The sequence below is a fragment of the Carlito syrichta genome, unplaced genomic scaffold, assembly GCF_000164805.1.
Source record: "Carlito syrichta isolate Samal-C Ts95f unplaced genomic scaffold, Tarsius_syrichta-2.0.1 Scaffold309922, whole genome shotgun sequence".
NCBI classification, from domain to species: Eukaryota; Metazoa; Chordata; class Mammalia; order Primates; family Tarsiidae; genus Carlito; species Carlito syrichta.
In genome coordinates this window covers 229,063-255,739 of record NW_007254018.1, presented here as the reverse complement: position 1 = coordinate 255,739, position 26,677 = coordinate 229,063, and the positions used below count along the sequence as shown (strand labels likewise).

General features: G+C 34.2%; 1 protein-coding gene across 1 annotated transcript in view; it reads left to right on the top strand.

Annotated features, from left to right (window-relative positions):
• The window catches only part of HFM1 (HFM1, ATP dependent DNA helicase homolog), a 107,879-nt gene that overhangs the window by 40,836 nt on the left and 40,366 nt on the right, over positions 1 to 26,677 (top strand). The window contains exons 17-29 of the mRNA XM_008068270.1: positions 585 to 679; positions 1,359 to 1,492; positions 3,113 to 3,160; positions 7,650 to 7,730; positions 14,817 to 14,908; positions 17,384 to 17,490; positions 17,582 to 17,629; positions 20,937 to 21,034; positions 21,121 to 21,252; positions 23,700 to 23,785; positions 24,335 to 24,418; positions 24,570 to 24,730; positions 26,166 to 26,269. Coding sequence (XP_008066461.1) covers positions 585 to 679; positions 1,359 to 1,492; positions 3,113 to 3,160; positions 7,650 to 7,730; positions 14,817 to 14,908; positions 17,384 to 17,490; positions 17,582 to 17,629; positions 20,937 to 21,034; positions 21,121 to 21,252; positions 23,700 to 23,785; positions 24,335 to 24,418; positions 24,570 to 24,730; positions 26,166 to 26,269 — 1,270 coding nt within the window. The remainder of the gene's footprint in view (positions 1 to 584; positions 680 to 1,358; positions 1,493 to 3,112; positions 3,161 to 7,649; positions 7,731 to 14,816; positions 14,909 to 17,383; positions 17,491 to 17,581; positions 17,630 to 20,936; positions 21,035 to 21,120; positions 21,253 to 23,699; positions 23,786 to 24,334; positions 24,419 to 24,569; positions 24,731 to 26,165; positions 26,270 to 26,677) is intronic.

Below are 26,677 nucleotides of genomic sequence, written 5' to 3'. Positions count from 1 at the left end.
TGGGACAATTTTCCGTTGTGTAGGGCTGCCATGTGCATTACAGGATGTGTAGCATCCCTAGGTCCTAGCACTAAATGCCAGTACTGGTCCCCAGGCATCGTGACAATTAAGTCAGTCCATATGCATTTCAAAACAACCCTACTCTGACAAATACTTGAAAGAAGAAGCCATTCATATAGGTACTAAGGGAACATTCAGAAAGGACATCTTTCCAAACAATGTCAAAATATTGTTACACAATTTATAACTATGTGGATTGAATCAGATTATATGTAAACTACACCAACTATTACAGTTTTTATCTAGTGACCAAAGTGTTTTTATTTTAACATTGCCAAAATTGTTATATTGAAACCAAAGTAGTACTTATGGCCATACTCTTGGAAGGTTTTTAAATTAAATTTTCAGTTAACATTTAAACTCAGAGCATTTTTAAGTTCTTTTTGAACTGTTATGTAAGGCAAGGGCACTGCTTAATATAAAATGAAAGTCTTGAGTCATGAAGAGGACTGGTATCAAAATGTGGTCTTCTTTTCTAAATTTCTCTATGTAGTTGTATTTTTCTTTCTTTTTTTTTTTTCCAGTTTGACACTACTGCTACTGCGGTTATTATGACTCGGTTAAGTACAAGAGAGAAATACATTCAGATATTAGCTTGTAACGACACTGTAGAAAGCAGGTAATACAGAAAATATTCCAAAAAAGATAATAATGCTAATATAATCTATTTTATTCTTTTAATATATTATAAATAAATTTGTTTGGAGATTTTTAACAGCCATTTTCTGGAAATTTTCAACAATTTAACTAGATAGTTTATGTTCTTTTAGGGAATTTAATGTTTCTGTACAAAAGATTTTTATTCAACATGCATTTCTTAACATGTTAGCATGTATCCTTGTTTATAACAAGGCCTAACTTATAATAAGGACTTACTAATTATATTACAACTTATATATTAAATTATATAAATTTATAATTGCTAATTTATACTAAGAGGAGAAATATTATTTTAACATCTTTAAAATTTGTTTATTACTAAGAGAGAGGCAATTTGGGACCTATTAGTAAAGTATTTGATAAATTCTCTTTTGGAGGAAATAGGATATAATTCACCTTCCACTTTTTTTAAAAATAATAATCTGTCTTTTAGAGCCATGAAGTAGAGAGAAATCTCAGGTCTTTTTAAAAGTTTAACTGACATTTTAAACTTTTCCTCTTATATTTTTGGAAACTGTTATATTTTATGAATTATTAAAGTAGCAGTGAGTATATTATATATTGTTAAAATTTAAAAGTAAGAGTTATGGCATTGAAATGCATATTAGTAATGCAAAGTTGTTTTTTTTCTCCTTTAGTTTGCACAGACATCTCATTGAGCATTTAAATGCAGAGATAGTACTGCATACCATCACAGATGTGAATATCGCTTTGGAATGGATACGCTCAACCCTGCTTTATATCAGAGCCTTGAAAAATCCATCTCATTATGGTTTGTTACGTTGACTTGGAAAAGTAGTCATCTTTTCAAGCCAACTAGGCCTATATTTATACTAATAGCTCATGGAATAGATAGATTACAGAAACGAATATGTAACGGAAACAAAAGTAACAAGTTACATTTAGAGGCAACATTAGACAAAAGTGAAAAATCTTTATCTGAAATGTTTTATTTCTAGTTTTGTAATTAAGTTTGAAATCAGCACTATTAAAAATATACCTGGTAGGAAAAAAATCAGCTCTACTACAAATAACAGAAATGCCTAAATTTTAAAAAATAAGTTAAAGTTTTTAAAGTCTAGAATTTTGTCTGTACTTAGTGTTCAGCCACTCACTTATTCTGAATTTGTTACTGTTCATTTTTCATTTCACAAGAAATCAAAGTGTATATAGTATTACTATTGCAGCTGGAATTTTCATCCTGCTTAAAGCTAACACACATCTGGTTATGTTGCTTCTAGATGGTTTTTTCATGTGGTGTAGGTTATAAAATAAGAATACTTGGGGTTACTGAATACCAAATTAAAACCTGACTCATTGCAATACCATTCTAATGCACACAGTAGATACCCCAAAATATAGTAATTTTCTAAAGCAATTGAACCAATTTACACTATAAGCAGCAATGTATGAGAGTTCTGGATTCTCTACATCAGTTTGCAAATAGTTGATTTTGTCAGTATTTTAAATTTCAGCCATTTCTGTGTGTATGTAGTGGTGTATTATCTCCTTTTGCATTTTCCTGGTGAATACAAGCACTAAGGATACTTTCTTGTTTATTAACCATGTTTTGAAGTGCCCCTTCAAGTCTTTTATCCATTTTAAAATTAGGGTTGTTTGTATTTTTATTATTAGTTAGTTAGTTTTCAAACAAAGTTTATTATAGAAAGAAGTGAGAAAAGAAATGGGGACATGCCAGAGCTGGCATGGGTGAAAGAAACTACCGTATTTTTATTATTAATATATAGGAGTTCTTTATATATTCTGGATAAGAGTCTTAGAAAATATGTGTATTCAAATCTCTTCTTCTAGTCTATAACTTGACTATTCACTTTCTTAAAGAATCTTTTGATGAAAGAAAATTCTTAATGTAAATAATGCTGCTGTGAATGCTGTTATATATGCCTTCTGATACACACATGTATAACTATGGGTATGTGCCTAGGAATACAATTATTGGGTTATAGAGTATAACTTTCAATTTTAGTGAATAGCTCAAAATTGTTGTATTACCATGTTTTTATGGGTACATCCATTTTATAATGAAGTTCATTAGAAAATATTAATCACTAGACAAATATTTGTTATGTGTAAAATATTAGGAATTTATTCCACACTATTCTTATTAAAATATAATATTTCTGATCACTGTTATACAATAAAATAGGCAAAAGACACCTACTTTATATTGAAAGGATATCAAAACAGTGGTTGTTTTCTATAGATACTTAGACCTTGTTTGAACTCAGTAAGCTGGATTTTTGGTTTTTTTTTCCTATATAAGATTTATTTAGACTATTCTTCTCTAGTTACCCAGGGTATAAACTGAACCTACAAAGATGAATTAAATCCATTCTATTTTATTTTTTGTAAATTTTCATGGCTTATACAGGTTTTGCATCTGAATTGAACAAAGGTGGAATCGAATCAAAATTACAAGGTTAGATACATTTCCTTCTAAAAATATTCTATATATTTTAATGAAAAAGTTGCTATTGTGAAAGTAAGAATTTTTTAAAAAAGAAATTTATTGTCTGTAGAAAAAATAAACGATTTCTTTTTCACACATAAAGCTTGGCACATGTACTTATTGCTGAATTAATCTGTATTAATTCTATTGGAATATCTTTATATAATATCTTAACTTGGTTTATTTGCTTTTTATCTTTATTTATTCATTTAATTAATTTATTTGTTTGTTTGTTTTGTTTTATTTTTTTAAGTTGGAGCCTCACTGTCGCCCAGATTGGAGTGAGTGGCCGCTCCGGCCAACGCAGCCTCAACCTGCTGGGCTCCAGCGATCCTTCCGCCTCAGCCTTCCAAGTTGCTGGAACTATAGGCACGCGCTACCACGCCCAGCTAATTTTTTGATTTATTGTAGAGATGAGGTCTCACGTGCCCAGGTGGGTCTCAAACCCACGGGCTCAGGCAATCCACTCACCTCAGCCTCCCAAAGGCGCGGGATTACAGGCTGAGCCACCGAGCCTGGCTTATTTATTTATTTTTTGAGTTGGAGTCTCACTCTGTCGCCCAGACTGGAATACAGTGGCGGCTCCCGGCCACCGCAGCCTCGACCTGCTGGGCTTCGGCGATCCTTCCACCTCAGCCTTCCAAGTAGCTGGAACTATAGGCACAGGCTACCACGCCCGGCTGATTTATTTATTTATTTATTGTAGGGATAAGGTCTCACCAAATTGCCCAGGCGGGTCTCGAACCTGCGGGCTTAGGCAATCCACTCACCTCAGCCTCCCAAGGTGCAGGATTACAGGCTGAGCCACCGAGCCTGGCTGGTTTTTATCTTTAACATGATCCTGATTTTTGAAAATGTTGCCTTCAGATACATACTCTGTAATTTTCTTTTCTAGTTAATTTTAACAGAAAATATAAGGCTGCCTTGATCATTGGCTTTTTTGCTAATCTGTGCAATGATGTATTCCTAGCAAACTCCAGCTTTATTATTTAATTACTTAGTATTTCATTATCTGTCTTTTAAAATATCAAAATATTGTTAGACATTTATTAGGATTAGAAATTGCTACTTCTTCATTGTGTTGAGATTCTTCTTCCAGTAAAAGAAGTTAGATCCACTAAAAATATTTAGCCCATTTTAATTTATTCACTACTTGAAGATACATGTATGTCAAATAAAAATGCAGAGGTAAGGATGAAGCAGTATAATTGTCTTGCATAAAAAATAAATACATGGCTGGGCTCAGTGGCTCAGCCTGTAATCCCTCGCTTTGGGAGGCCAAGGTGAGTGAATTGCCTTAGTCCGTGGGTTCGAGACCCACCTGGGCAACTTGGCGAGACCTCATCTCTACCATAAATCAAAAAAATTAGCCAGGCGTGGTAGCTCGCGCCTGTAGTTCCAGCTACTTGGAAGACTGAAGCGGGAGGATTGCTGGAACCCAGCAGTTCGAGGCTGCGGTGGCCGGGAGCATGCTACTGCACTCCAGTCTAGGCAACAGAGTGAGACTCCAACTCAAAATAAATGAATAAAAATTTTTTAAAAATAAAAAGAATAAATATGTTTTAAGACATGGTGATAAGCAATAGCATATATTCATAATGCTGCTGTTGAGATACAGATCTAGAAAACAGTTGTATTATCTGTATTTACTGACCAATTTTGTAATGGAAATTTTAAAATTAAAGCATATATTTTGATAATCATGATTAAATACACTCAAGAAATTAGACAGTTTAAGAGATATCTTGCTATATTCTAATAAATTCAATGTTTTTCTTAGCAGACTCGCCATTTCATATTTGCCTTATCTTCAGACATTATAGGGTTAGCAAAGTTTTGCCTTATAAAGAAGGATAGCTAGATTCATTATGTAAATAAGAATATAAGGTTTTTGTATTGTAGTGAAGAAAAAAAGTTACATCTTTTCCTCATTCATTGCAAGGTCCATAGTGGACACTGCTATAACAAAATACAGATTAACAAGAGAAAAGCATAACAAATTTATTTAATCAAAGTTTTATGTGACATAGCAGCCTTCAGAAATTAAGCCTCCAGGTAATACTGTGTGTTTCTATTCTAAGTTTAATGAAAGAAGTGGATAGTTTGGAGAAAAATGATTGGACCAAAAAAGTATGATCTAATGTTAATAAAATGAGGAGAAATTAGTAAGGCCCATTTGTTCAGATTCCTCTTGACCTCTCTGTGACCTCTGGATATTAGGCAGGACCATTTCATATCCTGGAATTGAAGGTCTTGTACTTTCAGGCAAGGTAGATCAGAGAATTCCTTTATGACCATGCATTACACAGAAAGAAAAGGGAAGGTCAGAGTGCCCTTTTTGCTTCTGGGACTCTTGCAGTCTTCAGTTCAAAGTACTTTGTGGTAGTGTTTTCTGAGCCCTGCCATTAAGCCTTGGAGGTCTGCCTTAAATCTCTCAGGAAGGGTCCTTAGCATAGAGTATGCTGTTGCCTAAACTTGGTTATACTTTCTTGCTCAGTATCCTTTAATGCCTCCTTCATCACTCTCTTAGAATAAATACAGAGTTTCATCAGAGCCCACAAAGTCCTACTTGATCTTTCCTTGCCTATTTCTCTGATTTCTTTTTTGTTTTTGTGTCAGAGTCTCACTCTGTCACACAGGCTGGAGTGCAGTGACACTTATGGCGAGCCCAGTGTCCTAACCTATTGAGTTGAGGTGATCCTTCTGCCTCAGCCTTCCAAGTAGCCGGAACTACAGGCAAGCACTGCCACGCCTGGATAATTTTTTGATTTACTGTAGAGATGAGGTCTTGCCAAGCTGCACAGGCTGGTATCAAAGCTGTGGGCTCAGGTAATTCTCTCACCTTGTCATCCCAAAGTACTGGGATTCAGGCTTGAGCCACCGCACTCAGCCTGTTTCTCTAATTTCATCCCTTGTCACTTTCTCTTTTATTCTACTCTTACCAAACCAGCTGCTTTGCTGTTCCTTAAACACAGCAATCTTGTTCTTACATCAGGTCCTTTGCTCTCTCTGTTCCTTATTTTTGGAATACTTCATGCATATTTTACATAGTGTGCACCTTCATTTTATTCACATGTCACTTTTTAGAGAGATTTTCCTGTACGATCTTATTTAAATCCCCTTTTACTGAGAGGAAGACAAAATGATTTCATGATGTTATTGTTGTTTTCCTTGTTCTTGGAAAAGGTGATGTGTTTATTTTGACAATTAGGGTGACTGTATATTCATATCAAAAATTATATAGCATATATCAGAAACACATAAACTTTAGTTAAAAGCTTAAAATCGCTATTATTCTATAAGTTCTTTCTCAGCTTTATTTTTATCATATACTTGAAACTTTATTACTTGTTTGTATATTGGATTGCTTTCTTCAATAAGTATAAATTCTGTAGAAAAACCTTGTCTTATTTACTGCTGTAAACCTAGAGCTTAGAATAGTATAGTATATAGTATAGTAAGTATTCTTTATTGACTGACTGAATAGTGGGTAATGAACTGACTTAATGTAATTAAGAAAATCAGAAGAGACTTCAAAAGCTTTATTCAACCAAACACTTAAAACTATCAAGCTGTCTAAGCAATGTCACAAACTAAATACTTCCCAAAGAACCTTCCTTCTAATGGCTTTTTTGTGAGTGGCTACTCTATTTAGGATTGAACAGTTGAAGTATTCTCACTGTCTGCTCTGAACTGCCTCATATCTCCTGGGCTGCAGCATGGGGCAAAGAGAGAACTGTAAGCAGCAGGCTACTAAAATTGGTTTCATTCCCATCAGTTAGTGAGCCTGAACTAGCATGACTTCCTATTCAGAAGTTCTTTCCAGTTAGCCATGATGGCATAGTCTGAAAAACAAGTACATAATAAAAGCATCAGTTAATACAGTTTTAAGTTGTTGCCTCAGGAAAGTGACAAACAGGGAGGAAGGGAAGGACTGGTGGAATAGAATAATCTTTGTAGAATCATTTGACTCTTTATACTTTGTGCACACAAATCTTTGATAGAAGTTGAAAGGAAAAAGAAAAGAAAAAGAAAACTACTGCCATAATGGAGGACAGAGAGCAAAGCAGTTACTTAGACCTGGAGTAAATTACTTAACGTCTATTCTTTAGTTTCCTAATCTGTATATGAAAATAACATTAATGCCTACTTTATTGTGTTATTTTGAAGATTAAATGAGGTAATATGTGTCTATCATTTAAATGCTCCAAGTTGTAAATGTTATTTTCACTTAATGTTATTTTTATTATTTGTATTATTGCTACTGTTAGAAAATCTTTTGACGTATTAGTTAGCTCTTTTGTTTAAGTGAATCTTTTCTTACCACTTAAGTAGGGACTATGGTTCTTCCCAGGATAGTTGCACAGTAACATAGCTTTAGCATATTTAGTAATAAATTCTATTTTGCCCTGCTTCTCTATTTTACTAAAATTAAAATATGTTCTCTATAATTGAGCAGAATTATGTTTGAAGAATCTGAATGATTTATCATCCCTGGACTTAATAAAGATGGATGAAGATGTTAATTTCAAACCAACTGGTAATTTCCTATCATTGTTAGTAAATTTAGCAATTACTTACTTAAGACAAAATTAATAATTTCTTCTACTAAAATTTGGATGTTGGTAAAACTAAATTGTGATTTCTGTTCTCAACAGGGTATTGTCATTATTAGCCATAACGCATGATAAATTTACACAAGTGATATTTTTTAAAGTATTGGCCGGGTTTGGTGGCCCAGGCTGTAATCCCAGCACTTTGGGAGGCCAAGGCAAGTGGATTGCCTGAGCCTGGGGGTTCGAGACCAGCCCAGGCAACTTGTCGAGACCTTGTCTCTACAATAAGATAAAAAATTAGCTGGGCATGCAGGTGCGCACCTATAGTTCCGGAAGGTTGAGGTGGAAGGATTGCCGGGACCTAGCAGGTCAACACTGGGGTGGCTGTGAGCATGCTACTGCACTCCAGCCTGGGTGATGGAGTAAGACTCCAACTCAAATTAAAAAAAAAGTATTGAACTTCTTTTTGACAAAGAATTTGTCCTCACTGATTTTGATTTTGGTGACTTTTAGCAGAGGATTAAAGCGCTCAAGTCTTTGGGTTGCTTGAGACCTGTTGTAATTACTGTATGTATCTTTTTACCAGTTCTTAAATACTTGACTATTGATTATGTGGCTGGCTACCAAGCCTTTTGTAACATTAAGAAAAATATATTTTCCTTTTACTTACATGAGTAAAGTTCATTTGCTGGGCCCCTATAACCAAAGACAGATTAACAAGAGAAAGGCATACAGATTTATTTAACATAAGTTTTATGTGACATGGGAGCCTTCATAAAGAAATGAAATGATTAAACCATCTCCCAAGAAATGGTTAAATCTGAGTGTTTATGAACCAAGTGTAATAAACGGGAAAATTTAACAAAGCCTATTCACTCAGATTCATCTTTGTGTCCTGTGCCTTTGGGGATAAGGATGTTCCTTTATTCCAGGTATAGGGAGGACACGTTTTACATGAGAATTTTATGACCTGCTTCAGAGGAAGGTCAGAAAGTTCTTGCTGTTCCTCAAATTCTTTAGCTTAAAATATTCAATATGCCAAGATGCCATGTTTTGGGGAAGTGTGTCCTGAACCCTGTCACTCCTTTTTTTCTCTCTCTCTTAAGTACTATTTACATTATAATAGGAGAAGGAAATAATGTTTTATGGTTTTCAGCACTTGTGATTAGAAAATTTTTTGGAGAAAATATAGACTTCATTATTCCAACTAAACCTTTTAAGAAAAGGTACTCTACTTACTCTATAAAAGTTGGGAAGTATAGAAAAGTTTTTATTAAATATTCAGAATCTGGCTGGACGCGATGTCTCAAGCCTGTAATTCCAGCACTTTGAGGAGCCGAGGCGAGTGGATTGCCTGAGCCCACGGGTTGGAGACCAACCCAGGCAACATGGTGAGAAAAGAAAAAAGTACCAAAATAACTAACTTCATGAAGATTATAACTATATAATAGATATACAACCTGAGTCTGCTTTACCAGAGACATCAGTGGTATATTAAAAACCCACTAACATGTTCAAAAAAAGAAAAATCAGAAATCTGTTTATTAATATTTGGCATTTACCCTTCTTTTTTTGTTCTTTTTTTTGAGTTGGAGTCTCACTCTGTCACCCAGGCTGGAGCGCAGTATCATGCTCATGGCCACCGCAGCCTCGATCTGCTGGGTTCCCACAATCCTTCCACCTCAGCCTTTCAAGTAGCCGGAACTACAGGCGTGTGCCCACGCCCAGCTAACTTTTTGATTTATTGTAGAGACGAGGTTTCACCATGTTGCCCGAGCTGGTCTCCAACCCACGGGCTCTGGCAATCCACTCACCTCAGCCCCTCAAAGTGCTGGGATTACAGGTTGGGATATACCCTTCCAATTTTAATGCACTTTTTACATACTTGCAACCATGCTATAGAAATGTATGATTTTGTATCATGTTGTTACAATTGTTTTAAAACAGTTTACTGCCCTGACTCTCAACCCTAGATTAATAACATTTTTTTCAATCTTCCTTACTCATTCTTTTTTATTGTGATTATAGACATGCTACCATATATGTTGTAATTTATGTGCATTTAGAATATGTTAGAAAATGTTTTGGGGCAAGTTAAGCCCATCTCTACTATTCTACAGTGATCATAATTAGATCATTATATTTTGAAATACCTGAAATCTGGTTAGGACCTAACAATCTGAACAAACATTACACAATTAATCAGTTCGCGTGACTTCTTAGTAAATGCAAAAAACAAGTTGCACATGTAAATTGTTTGGAATCTTGTGGGATGTCAGTATGTATGCATCTGAAGCTTGGATTATTTATTCTGTTAACGTTTGCTATATTCTATTGCTTGACCATACCCTCCCTCCCTCTGCTTTTGGAAAAGTACTTTGGCAATTCCTTGAAACACAATCTTCTAAAACAAAAATAACAACATCATGGCTACCATTGCAAGGCTTAATCCATGTTGCATTTTGCTAAGACATGAATTCTTGGCTGCAATGTGTTGTATTAATTGGTTAGTCAGGTCCCTTCCCCACCCTTCAAGATCTCTTGATAATGGTTTAAAACAGTTTGGGCATCTTCAGCATCACTGAGACAAAATCTTAAGAGACAAAGTTCTTTTCTTTCCCCTATACTTATAATTTGTATGCACTAAAAGTACCATTAAATATTGCCTTAGAAGATTTTGGGCCACTGTTTTCTAAAAAAAATTATTTCAATAGCTTGGGGAGTACAAATAGCTTCAATCTGGGTTTTAAGTACACCCACCACCCCTACCCGTGCACTTTGCTCCGGACAGGTGATGTTTTGTCCCTGCACCCCTCTCCCACCTTCTGAGTCACCAGTGTCCATTATGCCATTTACCATGTCTTTGCAGATCCTTATCTACTCCTTATTTTGATAAGCCCAACTTTGTTTATGAGCATTATCCTTTTGTGTGGTCTACAGTATCTCGCTGGAGGTGGGGGGGGGGTCATAAGAATCACCAAGGTTAACTTTTTAAAAAATCTATTCTTAGATCCTTTTATTCTCATCAAGAATCTTATTTCCACTATCATTTCTTCTTTGTGGTACTTCTTGAATCTACCAATACCATTCCTTCTGTCTTTAAACATATCTACTAAATGATCTACACTAACATTTTTTCTTTTTTCTTAGTCATAAGTGAACACTATATGATTAATTTTTTTCTTCTTGACACTCTACTACTCTTTTGGCTCTCCTTCTGCTTTTTTAGTCTCCCTTTGCTGACTTTTTTTTTTTTTTTTGCTTACTATGGGCTTCTTAAAGTTTCAGTCCCTGGATCTTTATTCCTAGTTTGTGCTCATTTCTTTGCAAGCATAATCTACTTTCACTGCGATATCTATAGTCATTATGTACATTAATTCAACATTGTAGTTTTGGCCATGGTTTCTTACCTTTGCTACAAAATTTGATCCTCAGTTTTCTGTTGGAAGTTTTTACTTACATATATACATGAAACTTGACACCCAGATGCAAATAAGAGTGAATTTGACCTGGAATACAGTGGAACATAGAATTTGGATTCCAAATACCTGAATTTCCATACCAGTTCCACTACTTGCCGGCTATGATCTTATGCTAACTGGGCCTTCGTTTATTCATCTGAAAAATAGGAATCTGAAAAATAGGAATATATTACATGTCTTCCCATATTGGGTTATTGTGATGATCAAATGGAATAATGAATGTAAAAATATTTTACTGCAACAAGGATTGTTATTCCTTTTTTTCAAAGACTAGGAAAATATATCTTTATTTGCCTATTATTAGCTTTTTTTTCCAAGCCTAAGATCACCATAAAATATTTGATACATTTGGTTTTTCTTCCGTCATTCCATATCCAGGAAGTCATCAAACACTAAATCCAGTGTTAGGGTTGGAAATCTTCCTTATCACATGCTAGGGTAATGTTTTTGAAAGTGTGTTGGGTTGACTACTTGCCGTCAGAATCAACCGAAGGTGCTGTTATGTTAAAATGCAATTAATTCCACCCCAGACCTACACACCTCAATTTTGGGGGGAAAAACCTAGGAATTTTAATTTTATCTCTGAGTGTAAGCCCTCTTTCAGATAAATATTTTGTTAGTTCTTGGATGCTTTGGAGATACTTGTATTTCACTTAGCTATTTTAGTTGCCTTTAGCAGAAGGGTTGCTTTGTAATTTCTTAGCCCATCGTTAATATAGAATTAAGTTCCTTATGTAATATTTCTAATTAATTTACTTTTATGACATATTGTTCCTTCATATTACAAATATTTTCTTTTGTCTCTTTGAGTCTATTTTCTTTGTATATGAGTTCTTAGTTTGTATATTTCAGTAGTTGTGCTTCATATAGTTGCTTTTTAGTTTGTTATCATAATACTCAAGTATCTAGGTATTTTCACCTGTAAAATACCTAGATAAACCACATATTACATTACCACATACTACAAAAGAAGAAAGGAAAGAAGGAAAGGAAGGGAAGGAGCTTATTCTGCAATGCGGTCCTAAGAATGTATGGCCACATTAATAGGGAATCTTCAAGCCAAAGTTGCCTATCAGGGGAACTCATTGTCTCATAAGTCTACCTTAGTGTCCCTGCCATGCTCAACCATTGGTTGGGAACATCTTGTGAAAGTATGATTTCAGTGTAAACATAGTGATGATTCAGTGCGCAGTAGCTGGGGCTATCAGTCAGTGATGCGTCTTGCAGTTGGAGGTCTGAAAGGTATATTCTCAGGGCCTCTGTGCCCCACTCCCCATCTGTTTCATGACCTTTACTTTGAAATATCCTGAATTTCCTACTATGAGAATATTCATTCAATTGCTACATTGATAGTAAGTTGTTTATTTCCTCTTTTAATTGCAAATATTTTAAAATTTATTTTCATTCTTTCTACTTTGACTCATTTTCTTTCTAGGTTATATTTTTTTCTTACCTAAGAAAGCCTCAGCCCTACTAATAAGTCAATAAGAATCAAATATTTTCTGAAAACCTTTCATTTTTCATTTTCCATAGCAAAGAGATACCTTATATTAATTGATAAACTTTTAGAGTAAGAAGACTATCTTTAAACCTATCCCAGTGGTTAACATACTAGTTCCCTTGGTAACCATAATCTTGATATCTCATACACTTCTCTCAGAAGCTTTGTTTTATGAACTGCTCCACTATCCACATTTTAGGCGAACATCTTCACCAGGCTTCTAATTGAAAAAGTGGCTTTAAGCTGGCCTGGCTGCTTCTCTCTCCCTGATTGTGAATTCTATTATACCATCTCCTTGATGCCTATAATCCTCTTGGAATGCCAAACATATCTTCTTCAGCAAAACATGTAGCACATACATAAATGTTAGCCTTTTCCTTGTGAAGCAGTATGCCACTTTCCTTTTCCCAACTCTTTTCCGTGCATTCACAAGGCTTGACATTCTTTGGAATGCTTTTAGACAATTTATAAGTGAGTCTAGTAACCTCTTAAGTGAATTCCATTCCATCAATTACTTGCCCGCACTTCACCTATCCTCCTACCCCTAACCAACCTGCTTTTCTATATACACAACAACTTATTTTCAAACTTCAATTTAAATATAATATTGCACAAGAATTTTAATAGTCCTCTTGTTATTTTACAAATCCAAAATCGAAACTTCTCTAATATAATTTCAGGGGTCTTTCAAGCCCTCTCTAGTCTATCATTTATCATGTTATAATAATAAAAGTAGGCAACATTTATTAAATGTTAAGCACTATGCTAAGCAGAGTGTGTGTGTGTGTGTGTGTGTGTGTGTGTGTGTGTGTATAAACTGCATTTAATTTTCTTTACAACAAATTTCTGAGGTAGGTAGTTTTATTATCCTTACATTAAGAAACTGGTAAAGTAAATCAGCCTTCCATACGACCCTGCAATCCCCCTACTGGGAATAGACCTGGAGGAACTCATATCACTCTATGAAAAAGATACCTGCACACGGATGTTTATTGCAGCATTATTTACAATTGCAAAATTATGGAACCAACTGTGCTGCCCATCAAAAAAGAACTGGATAAAAAAAATGTGATACATATACACAATGGAAGAAGGACAAAATTATGAACTTCTCAGCAACTTGGATGAACTTAGAGTCTATAATACTGAGTGATCTATCACAGAAACAAAGAACCAAGTATCACATGTTCTCTCTCACAAGCAGACCTTGAACAACTATTGTAAATACTATAAGAATTGGCAGTAGTGGAAAACTGCCGGGGCAGGGGCACACCTCATCAACAAGGATACTTGCATAATGAGCATTTGTATACCTAACCCTGAATTATACCCCACATATTTAAAATAAAAAATGTATAAAGAAAGAAAGAAACTGGTAAAGTAACTTGAACATGATCACCTACCTACCCAATAAGAGGAGGAGCAAGGATTCTTTTTTTGAGTTAGTCTCATTCTGTCGCCCAGACTGGGGTACAGTGGCATGCTCACGACCACCATAGCCTCAACCTATCGGGCTCAGACAATCTTTCTGCCTCAGCCTTCCAAGTAGCTGGAACTACAGCTGCGTGCTATTATGCCCGGCTAGGAGCAAGGATTCTAACCAACTCACTTTAACCCAAACTCTTAATCACTATCAAGCTATATCCCTCATTACAGTATTCTAAAAATAGTCCTTTTAACTTTATTGATAAACAGAATTTTTTCCAAGGTCATAATGGTTTTATTTCCTATCTGCCAAGGCATATTAGTCATCTTTAAAATCCTTCTCAAGACTCATTGTCTCTACTAGGCAGGTCATTCTACACTGACCCTTCTGTTAAATTTCATTTCCTCTGTATTTAAGTTTGTATGTAAATAATATTATTATCTGGATTTTGTCTTCTAGATATTTTGCATGTAGTTATCTTCCTAGCCAACCAATAAGTTCCAGAGATTGTGTCTTCTACATTTTTTGATGTGCCTTTTGTGGCTAGTGTCATTGTAGGCACAGAGTATATGTTAAGGAAATGTTTGTTAAAACTGATTTTTTTTTAAAAAGTGAGTTGTTTCAGCTGATGGGGGGAATGTTTTTTCATCTTTTCTCACAGAGGCAGGAAGATTGATGGCTTGGTATTATATTACATTTGAGACAGTGAAGAAATTTTGTAAAATCAGTGGAAAAGAAACCTTATCGGATCTGGTAAGTGAATTGTTGCTAGAAAATAAATACATAATGAGATATAGTATAAAATAATATAGGAAAAATAATTAATTTTTATATCTCATATAATTTAAGAATGAATGAGCAGAAAGGAAAAGCATTTCTAAGAATGCTTATGTATGGGGGGCCAGCCCCCCCAAAAGAGATTTAGAGGGTCCCTGGAAGGTGGGGCAGCGTCGGCAAATATTCTGGAGAAATAAGGAGAAAGAAAGAGACTGGACTCTGTCTAGTACAGAAGCTGATTCTGTAGTAGGGATAGATATTGAAAGAAAGATGGAGGGATGGATATAAAGAGAAAGAAAGAAAGTGGACAACTATTCAGTGAAATGAGCAGAAGCCGTTTATTGGGACCAACCGTGAATCTTTTATCCCAAATTTCACATGTTAAATCACAAGACTTTCACGTGAACACAAAGCCAGGTAGGTGGGGAGTGTCCCCCACCCACCAGGCATTTCCTTAAGCATGAGGAAGGACAATCCCAATCAAATCACAAGACTTTCACATGAACACAAAGCCAGGTAGGTGGGGGGGCGTCCCCCACCCACCAGGTGTTTCCCTAGGAATGAGGAAGGACAATCCCAAAGTTATCTCACTGTTCCTCATGCTTGGTTAATATTCCTCAAAAGCAATATAACTGACTAAAATCCTAATACCTTTCTTATCTGTGCTAATTTTACCTGTACTATAAACAACTCTTAATTATGGCTTAAACCGGTTCCTAAAGAATGTGGCCCAGCCCAAAGTTTGTGCTGGGCCATTTCTGGTAACCCTAGATAATCATCTATACCATCTAACGCTGGAAACAGCCCTCTAAATGTATATTCTAATTTTACAAATATATTTTTAAATCTTATAAAGAAGCTGGTATTATGTATAAGACTCCCAAATGTGATCTGAGTTTGAACTGTGTTAAGTTTAAAGCCAAAACCACAGTCTGTGAGAAACGGGAACATTGGATCCCTAGAGTCAGCCATGCCTGTCATATTCTCAAAACTTCAAGCTTAGATCATCAAAATCCCTGCCAGTGGGTAATACTAAACAACAAAGAAAGGAGGAGGGAATGGGCCTTCAGCTCCTGAACTAAACCTGGTGGTCTCAGGGTCTGCAGCCCACCTGGATCCCTAACGCCCAGTCGGGCCTCCACGGCCGGCTCCCAACACTTATGTCTATAGTAGTGTATTTCTGATCATGAGCTATGCGATATTGTATTTTCAGTTACGTATTTTATCAGAGCTAAGAAAATGTACATACATACCTAAAGGAGGTGTGATTACCTTGGTAGTGACTACCGAGTACAGTGTGAGTAAAATTCCAAGATGATGTGGAATGATATATTAGGAAAGTCTACCATTGATGAAGGACAATGAATTGCTATGTGTGTGCCATGTACTTGCAACTTCTCCCCAGATCTTTTGCTTCAGAATGGTAATAGTAGAAATAGAATAGTATTGATAATGGCCCAGAAAAAGTAACTGATTGTAGAAAAATGGGAATATTAAAAGGTCATGCTAAAGTATCAACAATGAGGGCAATTTTGCAGCTGCAGCGTGAAAAGAACCATAGGTATATTGTTGGTACCTGGTAACTCCATCGATCCTTTCTCCCTTTGCTGGAGACATGAGTACAGAACAAAACATTTATACAAGAAAATATTTATTCTCAAATTTAAACCTTTTTATTTAAAATATATAAGTTGATAACTGTGATAAGATTATTATACTAAAAATTGCACAATAGCATTCCAGTTATAATTGAGTAGTCGTATGAACAAAAACTGATGAAAAGAAGGTTTGTATTTTTATGTAAATATTCTTAACTAAGAAGAAATCAAGAGTAGAAAATACCCAAAATTAACATTAACTTATCTGATCTTGAGTTTAGCCAGTTTGTAAGGGAATTAAAATGTGTTAGTTCCATTCTACAGACTTGGGAAGCCAAAACACATAAAGTGTTTTGCCTAGTCATCTGACCGAACTAGGTTCTAGAATCCAGTTTTCTTAATATCTAAAACATTCTTCCTATCATGAAATTAGCCTTAGTTAGGATGATGATTTTCAAACTATAGAAGGGTGAATAAAAGTAGTAGTAGTAGTAGTAGTAGTAGCAGTAGTAGTAACAAGAACAACGTTTACTTTACTGAGTGCTTATTACTATGTGGTAGGTACTGGGCTGAATATTTTAAATTCTAGCTTGTTAATCTTTACAGCCTTATTGGTTTAATCTCAATGTCTAACAATGTCTGGCATATAACAGGTGTTTGTAAGCGTTTGTTAGTAAAGAATGAATTCTTTAAAAAGCAAAATGTATAAAGCAGATTTTTAACTCTGTTATTTTAATTGATAAAACTGTGGTGGTTCAAGGCAGCATGAAAAATAAATAAATTTGGAGATCAAGAATGAGAGAAAAATAAAAAGTGGACTTCATTAAATGGACAAATGCTGAAATTTTTATAGGTCACAATGATAGCCAACTGCAAGGAATTTCTAGATATACAGTTAAGAATAAACGAAAAGAAAACACTGAATACTCTGAACAAAGATCCAAATCGGGTAACCATCAGGTACAAAAATTACATATGTTTCAAACAATTTTAAGATATTCTGTTTAATTAAAGTAATAATAAAAATTTTGCCATGTGTTTTTATTTACAGATTTCCAATGGGAGGAAGAATTAAGACAAGAGAAATGAAAGTAAATTGGTAAAGACAAATTATTTTTAAATATCTTAAAGTATTGACTACTGGTTCATGATTCATATTTATGTAAGTTTTTTAGTTTTAAAACATAGTTTAAACTTTTTTCATAATACAAAAAAAATTTACATACAAATGAGTCAGAATGTAGATATGAAATTAATTTCCTAGAATTCTCAGACTTTAAGGTTGATGATTTGTGAATATTTTTAATTCAACAAATATTTATTGAAAGTATGTTCTGTTGAGGCAAAAAAAGAAGACATGCTTCTTAAACTTCTTGTCATCAGGAGATTTCAAGTTAGCTTGAATGAGAACCATACATATAAAAATAATGCGCAGTATGAAAACGTATATACTAAATATCTATTGAATGGCAGTGGCATTCTGGGAGAGAGAAATAGTAGAAGCAAAAGGACGAGTAAAGAAGTACACACATGACAGTGGGTGACTATTCTGCCATGAATGGGAAGTCTGTATAGAAGAGTCTTAATTCAAAGAGTAAACTAAGGTTACACTGTAACTAGTAATGTCTTTTACCCGTTTGCAATCACAAATGCTATGATGTTCTTTTCTGCTATGCTAAGTGCTTGGTTTTTTGAGTACTTAGGTCTTAGGGTTAGAACCTTTTGATTTAAGTGATGTAATTTAAGGTGAAATGATTTTTTAAATGTAGCTCAATAAAACGAGTTAGCCAAAGCATTTCTTTTTCTTCCTTAGCTAGAGGAGATTATTCTTTCTTTGGGATACTTTCTGGCATCTTGCTGAATTTTATCTCCCAAAAACCTTGAAGTCTACAAAAGAATCTTCTCACTGTTGTTTACATGTCATCAGGCACATCTGTAGCTTGTACCAGACAAGTTAATGTTTAGTTTCTTACCTGTATTTCTCTAGCAATTCAAATATCTGTAGAGATCCTATAGCCCAGTCCTCTCATTTTATAATGAAGTAAGTGATGCTCAGGTGAGTTGTTATTTGGCCAAGGTTATGTTGCTGTATGGGACACTGGGCTAGAACTAGAGCCTAGAACTCTTGATTTTCTCAATGTTTTTTCCAACATTTTCCATTGCATCAATTATTGAATTAAACTAAAGGTATTTTTCCATACTCATTTTCTTGGGAGCACTTTATTTGTAACTTCAGTGCTTTCATTAATTTTGTCTTAAAATGTGTAATACATTCTTTCAGTTGGGGCTGTCAGATTTTAAAGTTAATGACTTTATAAATGTTTTTATGCATAGATCCCCATGATCATTTCCCATCTTTGTGCAACTCATTTGAACATAGGCAAGAAGACAAGACTGTGTAGGGGGGTGGGGGAGGTTCTTAATTCATAATATACAGTCTTTTGGTAGGTGATGATACTTGACAGTTATCTCTTTTATGGCTTTCTTATATCCTTGTTACTTTGCTGCATTTCAGGTCTGTTCTCCAAGTAAATGATAATCCTCTTAGTTATAAAATTTTATCTTTCAATTTTCTGCCCTTTTAATTTAAGACTTTAAAAAAATATTCATAGCTTTAATTCCTAGGTCTTCCCTCTTCAGCATGAGCTCTGTTTTTTTTAACTGGTATTATTCAATGAACTCAAGGGATATGATAAGGAGTCACCATACCAAGCCCTGGACCACCTAACTATGTATTCTTTAACACAAAAGAATAAACTTTTTGTGTTTAAACCAATATGGTCTGGTCATGGTTGAATCTAATCCTAACTGAATCAATACCTTATCTCACTTAATTCTTAAAATAACCTGATTTAGTCATAACTTAACTATCATGTAACTCTAACTCTATCGTGTAACCTCACCTGAAGCTATATAAACTAATTTCTACTGAGGACAAACTCAAGAAAGTCAGGTCATAGTACATCACAGATTACCTTATCTGGTGGAGAGAAACAGACAGCCGTGCTGTCTGTATCTTTAAATACAGGAGTTCTATATCTACTGGAATAAATCCCTGTTCTTCTTCCATCCCTGTTTTGTTACTACTTCTTACAATAAGGTTTCTGACAGGGAAGTATGATGTTGAAAAGCGTCCTATTTCCTAACATAAAATTCAGATGCTGTTTAATATAAAAAATATTACTTCAAAAGTCTTATTTTTATACCCCACATTTGTGCAGTTCTAAATCCTTCACAAGGAATTTTATTTATCCAGCATTAAAGGCATCCCATCATTTTCCATCGTTGCTTCTTTGTTAATAAACTGTAACTTTATAACCATTTTCTAATAGATGATACAAAATAATTTTCAGAAGTATTTCTAATAGATGATACAAAATAATTTTCAGAAGTATTCTCAAAAGAATAGTCAAAAGAAGTTTCAGCTGCATGCATCCATTCTGAGAAGTGAATTGATTACTTCTATTTCACCCATCTTCTGCTAAACTAAACAATGAAATAAAACTATTCTACCCCTTCTCTTTGTACATATGACTCTTTTGGTCTTATCAAGAGACCAAGAAAGTAATAACATGTATAATAATTTTAGTTAGAACCATGGGTGTTTTGCATATCAATGTTTGATTAGGTAACTTTACAGATGAAACAGGTAGCAAAGAACCTGAAATATAGTAGGCACAATAGATACTAGCATCTTTCCTCTTACAACTATCCCCCTAAATTTCGAAGCCAAGCAGCTGCTGGTTTTGAATAACCAAGTAATATGTTACCAACTGTCGTATGTTAAACAGAATCCTCAGTACCTAACAATGTGGCACTCAATAAGCACTTAATAAAAAAATGTTGGTTAAGCAAATTGTACTGTTTTTTAAAAATAATACCTTGAAAAGCAACAGTAGACACAACAGACAGAACTGTATTAGAGGAGAATATGACAACAATTTTAGGTTTGTTGAGATTCAAATAATTGTCTAAGCGAGAGTGTCCTGTAAGCATTTGGAATTTATCAGCCTAGAGATTATAATTAAAGTTTTGAGAATAAATGAGATTTTTGAAAGAAATACTGAATGCATAAAGAAAAGTTAAAAAAAAAAAAGACTGAACTTATAGGGGTTGGAAAAAAAGGACTGGCACACTTCATTAACAAGGGTACCTGTATAATGAACATTTGTATACCTAACCTTGAATTGTACCCCACATCTTTAAAAAAAATTTTTTTTTAAAAAAGAACTGAACTTTGGCTGTTGACTTGGTACAATAATTATGCAAGATAACTCATAGAATTATGTGGTGTCATGGAAATTAAGGCAGAGAAAAATCTAAGGAATACTCCCAATCAGTGATGTCAAATACTGTGCGATAGTTAACTTTTAAGAGGAAATAATGAGATTTCTTCTTTTCCCCAGTCTTATTCAGGCTCAGCTAGGATGCATTCCCATACAAGATTTTGCTTTGACACAAGATACTGCAAAAATTTTCAGAAATGGCTCACGGATTACAAGATGTATGTTAAAGCATTAGTAGGTTTTTAATATTTTTTTCAGTAAACTAATATACTAGATTTAATATTGGAAACTTCTTTTTTTTTAGGGTTGTCAGAGTTTGTGGCTGCCGAAGAAAAGAATTTTGCTATACTATTGAATAGTTTGATTTTAGCTAAATGTTTTAAGTGTAAACTTTGGGAAAACTCTCTGCATGTATCCAAACAGCTGGAAAAAATTGGTAGGTACTGGATACAGACAGGCAGTTTGTAGGCCTAAATAAGATACTGATAATCTTACTTTCGATAATCTGATTTCATTTGCTCCTGCTTAAAGGATTCTATTGAAGTCAACTGAATGGTACATAAGAAACCTAATAAAAATTAATGCTCTCATTTAAAAAAATTTTTCTCTCCTAGAATGGAAGAAGAAAGTGAATGAAAAAAAATTTTTTTCATACAAAGAGTAAAATTTTGTTTTGATAATTAAGTGACTGTGTGGTGTTCTCTCTCACTGCTATGACTAATATTTTGTTTTGATCTCAATGACAGCTAGCAGTCCTGGCCATTCCTAATTCATTACAGAAAATTATGCCACTTATTTATATCTTTTTTGTTTTCAATAATAGTAAGATATTAAAAACTGATTTTTATAGGACCTTTGTGGACAAAAAATTATTCTGCCTGATTATTTTGTTTATATGAACCGTATGTAGGGTATGCTCTGAAAAACTTAGGGAGTGCCATTTACAAAGTATTTTCCGGTTTGGTACTTTTGACTTTGTGACTCTGCTCCTTCTTAGATAGCTAGAATTCTAGAAAGAGAATTGTTTATCCCATTACTGACAGCCTCGTTAGTTTTATAATTTTGCATGCATCTTGGGGACATTAAAAAATTAAATAATGGGTCTTTAGGGTTATCTTGTTATTTATTTGAAAAAAGGTCACCAACTGTTTTTATGAGGAAGTCCTACTTTTTATTTCCATAAAATTTTAAATCAGTGGGATGGCAGAGAGCTGACTAGGAAGTTCTGAGAGGCAGGGTGAAGGCGGAGATTGGGTGGTGAAAGTAAGATCGAAATAGAGAGATTCCTGATGGAAAGGTTCACCTTCTTACAGAAATCCTGGCAACCAAATGCCACAAAGTCAAGAGTTGTGAATCAGGAACACAGTTCTGTACATTTAGAAAATAGCAACTTGGATCAGAGTGCTGTGGCTCATACCTGTAGTCCCAGCACTTTGGGAGGCCAAGGTGAAAAGATTACTTGAGCCCGGGAATTTCAGACCAGCCTAGGCAACGTAGTGAGACCTCATCTCTACAAAAAAAGAAAAAGAAAAATTAGCTGGATGTGGTGGCATGTGCTTGTTGTCCCAGCTACTCTGGAGGCTGAGGCAGAAGAATTGCCTGAGCCTAGGAGGTCAAGGGTGCGGTAAGCTGTGATTGTGCGGGTGCACTCTAGCCTAGGTGACAGAGTGAGACTCTGACTCAAAAAAAAAAAAGTGACTTATAGAAAGTTTTGAAATTAGTTTAAATGATTGCTAATAAACTTCATTATAATTGAAACAGCCAGTCTTTCTTGCTTTGTAGAATATTGTCAGTCTGAGCATCCACTGCATTCTGTCCCTTCCAGATTGTAGAACACAACCTGTTTTCACACATAATCAGTACAACTGAACAGAAAGAAGCAAATATTGCCCAGAAAAAGAAATTATATAACAGAAAGTGAGAGAATCTAAGCAAAAAGTAAAAGTTCTCATTGAGCATCATGAAAAAATAATGTATACAAATTGATTTTTAATTGTGACTATAAACTAAAAAGTTAGAAGGAAAAGTTTTGAGGAGAAATGGAAATGAATATTAAGGGATTATAAATACTAGAAGCTGTGTCTTAAGAATGAGTAAGAGAAGAATATCTTTTATTTTGGGATTTGGATAAATTCATTCAGAAGCATGTAAGAATTTTAAATTCCAGCTTCTGAAAGAAAGTATAAGGAAACAGAATAGGTCCAAAGATGAAAATGAACTTTGACATATTTAAGGGGCAAAATAAATGCCAGTGTGACTGGAGAATAGTTAACAAGAGGGAGCAGTAGGAAATTAGATGAGAGATAGGCTGTGGTCAAGGCATATAGACGAGGGAATTTGATCACAGTAGGGAAATGACCACTTCCCTCTAAATACAATGGAAAAGCATTGGAAGTTTTAGGTGGAAGAGTAAAATTATCTGATCTAGGTACAGAAACAGGGAGAACTATATTTCTGAGACAGAAGTACTCAGAGCTGTAGATTCATGAAGTAATATTCCTTTGCTTTATTCAAGCATGTTCATTAAATCATGTTGCCTTATTTTCAAACATGAGTATAAAAATAAATGTTTCTTGGTACTTGTCCTATGGATGGCATGTAGCAAAACTAAAGAGTAAGTCATTGACCAAAGAGTTTCTCTTTCTTTTATAAAGCAAATGCATATTTTATCTTCAGTTTGAAACAATAAAAATGAATAAATGAATAATATCACAATCCAAATAATTCCACTGAAAACTTTTTTTTAAAAAAACTTTAAAAGTTAGTTATCTGACTAGACATTTAAAACATTTTTTTCTACTAATTTAGTTGTTAACATTCTTAAGTACAAACTTCATTTAAAGTGGATTATTTTTAAACTGCTGTTTGATTAATTTTTCACAGGTATAACATTATCAAATGCAATGGTAAATGCTGGTTTGACGTCCTTTAAAAAAATAGAAGAAACAGATGCAAGGGAACTTGAACTGGTATTTAGTATTCACCTATTCTTAGTTTCTGAATTTTTTCTAGGGTCTAAGCCTAACTTTTATATCTTTATTTCTGTTAAATATTCTTTTTCGGCCGGGTGTGGTGGCTCACGCCTATAATCCCAGTACTTTGGAAAGCCAAGGCACTTTGGAAGGCCAAGGCAAACCCCTGCCTAAGCCCAGGGGTTTGAGACCAGCTTGAGCAACTTGGCAAGATTTTGTCTATACAATGAATAAAAAGATTAGCCAGGTGTGGTGGCACATGTCTGTAGTTCAAGCTACTTGGAAGGCTGAGGTGGAAGGATCACCTGAGCCTAGCAGGTTGAGGCTGTAGTGGCTGTGAGTGTGCCACTGCACTCCAGCCTGGGTAACAGAGTGAGACTCCAACTCGAAATATATATATATTTCCCTTCTCATAGTCCACAAGTATTTTTGGGGCTTACCAACATTTTGGGTAATAAACATTATTAAAACTATTGTTTCTATGAAATATTTCACTAAAAGAATTTTAGTATTGTTGCGAGAATATAATGATATAAATGTTTTTAGATTTTAAATAGACACCCCCCTTTCGGAACCCAGATAAAAGAAACTGTGATATATCTACCAAAATATGAACTTGAAGTGGAACAGGTAAATATTTTCTGTTCCTTAGGTATTTCAATTGTCTTTTCAAGAATAAAGTTACCTATAACTTGGCTTGGGCCAAGTATGAGTAGTAAGGTTGTTTTTGTTTTTGTTTTGTTTTTTTAACACTTTGTATGCTTGTTTTTCGTTTTGAAAGATTACAAGATATAGTGTTACCACGGCGGAAATATTAGTGACCATTATATTAAGAAACTTTGAACAGCTACAAACTAAAAGAACAGCACCGGATTCTCACTATGTTACCTTAATCATAGGTGATGCAGATAATCAAGTAGTTTATTTTAAGCACAAAATTATGTAAGTGTAAAATTTCTGATGTTTGATTTTATTTCCAAGCATATATGTAAAAGAAAAATTACATTGAAAACAAAAATAACAAGATCATTGCGGGATCAGTTAAATTTCATTTTTCTGATAAAATAATGGGCAATTTCTCTATTTGTCCATGAAAGAAGGCATTAACATTGGGTTTGCTGTTTTAAATTGCTGTATTTAGTACTCAAATGAACAATGTATAAAATCTATTACCATGTCTGAAACAAGTGAATAACTGATCTTTAGGAGCTCTTTCTTATTTTATTGCTTTTTCCATCTTTCATGGTCTTGCTACTACTGTTTGCATGCAGTCTTTCTCTTGCTCCTCAAAATATATCTGCTATTTCCAAATTAAAATCTAGCAAACTACTATCGCTCCACTGTCAGATCCAAGCAACCGGATCAAGTATAGAAGGAGGTGCCCTCCCTTATACCTAGTTCTCTAGCATGCCATTCTAAAATTTTTACTTCTGCATTTTTCCAAATACTATTATTTTCTCCCAAGAGTCATAAGCAAACTGTAAGGATATCATTTATAGCTATAGCTAATTTTTTTTAGTACTTATTAGGTTACAAGTATTGAATTGTTTATTTGTATGAGGTAGTTACTGTCATCATCCACATTTTGTAGAGGAGGAAATTGAAAGTTTAATCAGTTTTATTAATGATTGCTCAAACCTCAATCATGATCATATAGCTAATTAGTAGCAAAGTCTAGATTTGAACCCAAGCATTCCAACTTCAGTGCCTATGCTCCTAACCATATTACTGTACATTTGTTCAGGCTTAGTAGTGACTCTGAAACAGGAGGATACTTTCCCAAAAAGTTTCATGCAAGGTTCCTGAAAAGGACTTCAGTGACCAGTAGGATATCCCTTTCATTGGCAACTACTCTCCTGCAACTAACCCTGACATGCTTATAGAAAATATGCTATTATACAAATATTCGTTCTCTACAACTACTGAATCTCTTCATAGCTCTGACTGAGACTAAAATAAGTTCAGTCATAAAATTAGTTGATGTTTTTTTGTGATGTTATTAGATACAAACTATTTAATATCAATTTAAAAGATACTATTAAATTGTTCTCACAAATACATGTAACTTTTGTGTAGCCAGTTTAAAGTGGTAGATTTAGGGGTAAGGACATGTGTTACTGATAGCAACTGCATATTTCAGGTGGGCCTGAAATGAGTAAATGCATCTTGGAATCATCTGTAGTTAAGAAAAGTACGGTCAAGATAGCTCCATTGACATTTCTTTCTTCCTCCTTAGAACTTGGGGAAAGTACTTTACATTAACTGATTTCAGTTTACTGTTAAAGAGAATCTGTCTTAGGAACAATGAACCCTGAAGATCAATATATTTCATTCAGTGTTTAGATCACTATTTAAATAATACATTACTGTTTTTCAGGGATTCTGTTTTAGTAAAAGCTGGAAATTGGGCTAAAAAAATTGATGTGAAAAGAGCTCTTACATCTGAAGATATTAGCATAAATCTAATTAGTTCTGAATTTGGTAAGTTAATTGAAGTAATGAGGACATAAATTTAAGGAATATGATAGCATTTAAAAATTACTTTATGCTGGTACAAAAAACTGAAAAAAAGATGTGTAAAAATAATATATGTAGGTAATATGAATAAACTTTAAAGGAAGCTTCACGTATTTAGATATGTACAAGAGTATGGACAAAGATGACATAATTAAAATTTTATCTGTTCATTTATAGATATTTATTTTCCAAGATAAATTTCAATTATTGTAGGAAGATTTATTTTTATTTTCATGATGACAGATATGCAATTTTTTATTGTCATGTTTTTTGGTTTTTAAGAAATATTTTATTTTTCTGGACTTTTTAGCACTAGAAGTTACAAAAATGTAAGAGAGGTAAGAAGAAATTAATGGTCTTGTATGTGGACTT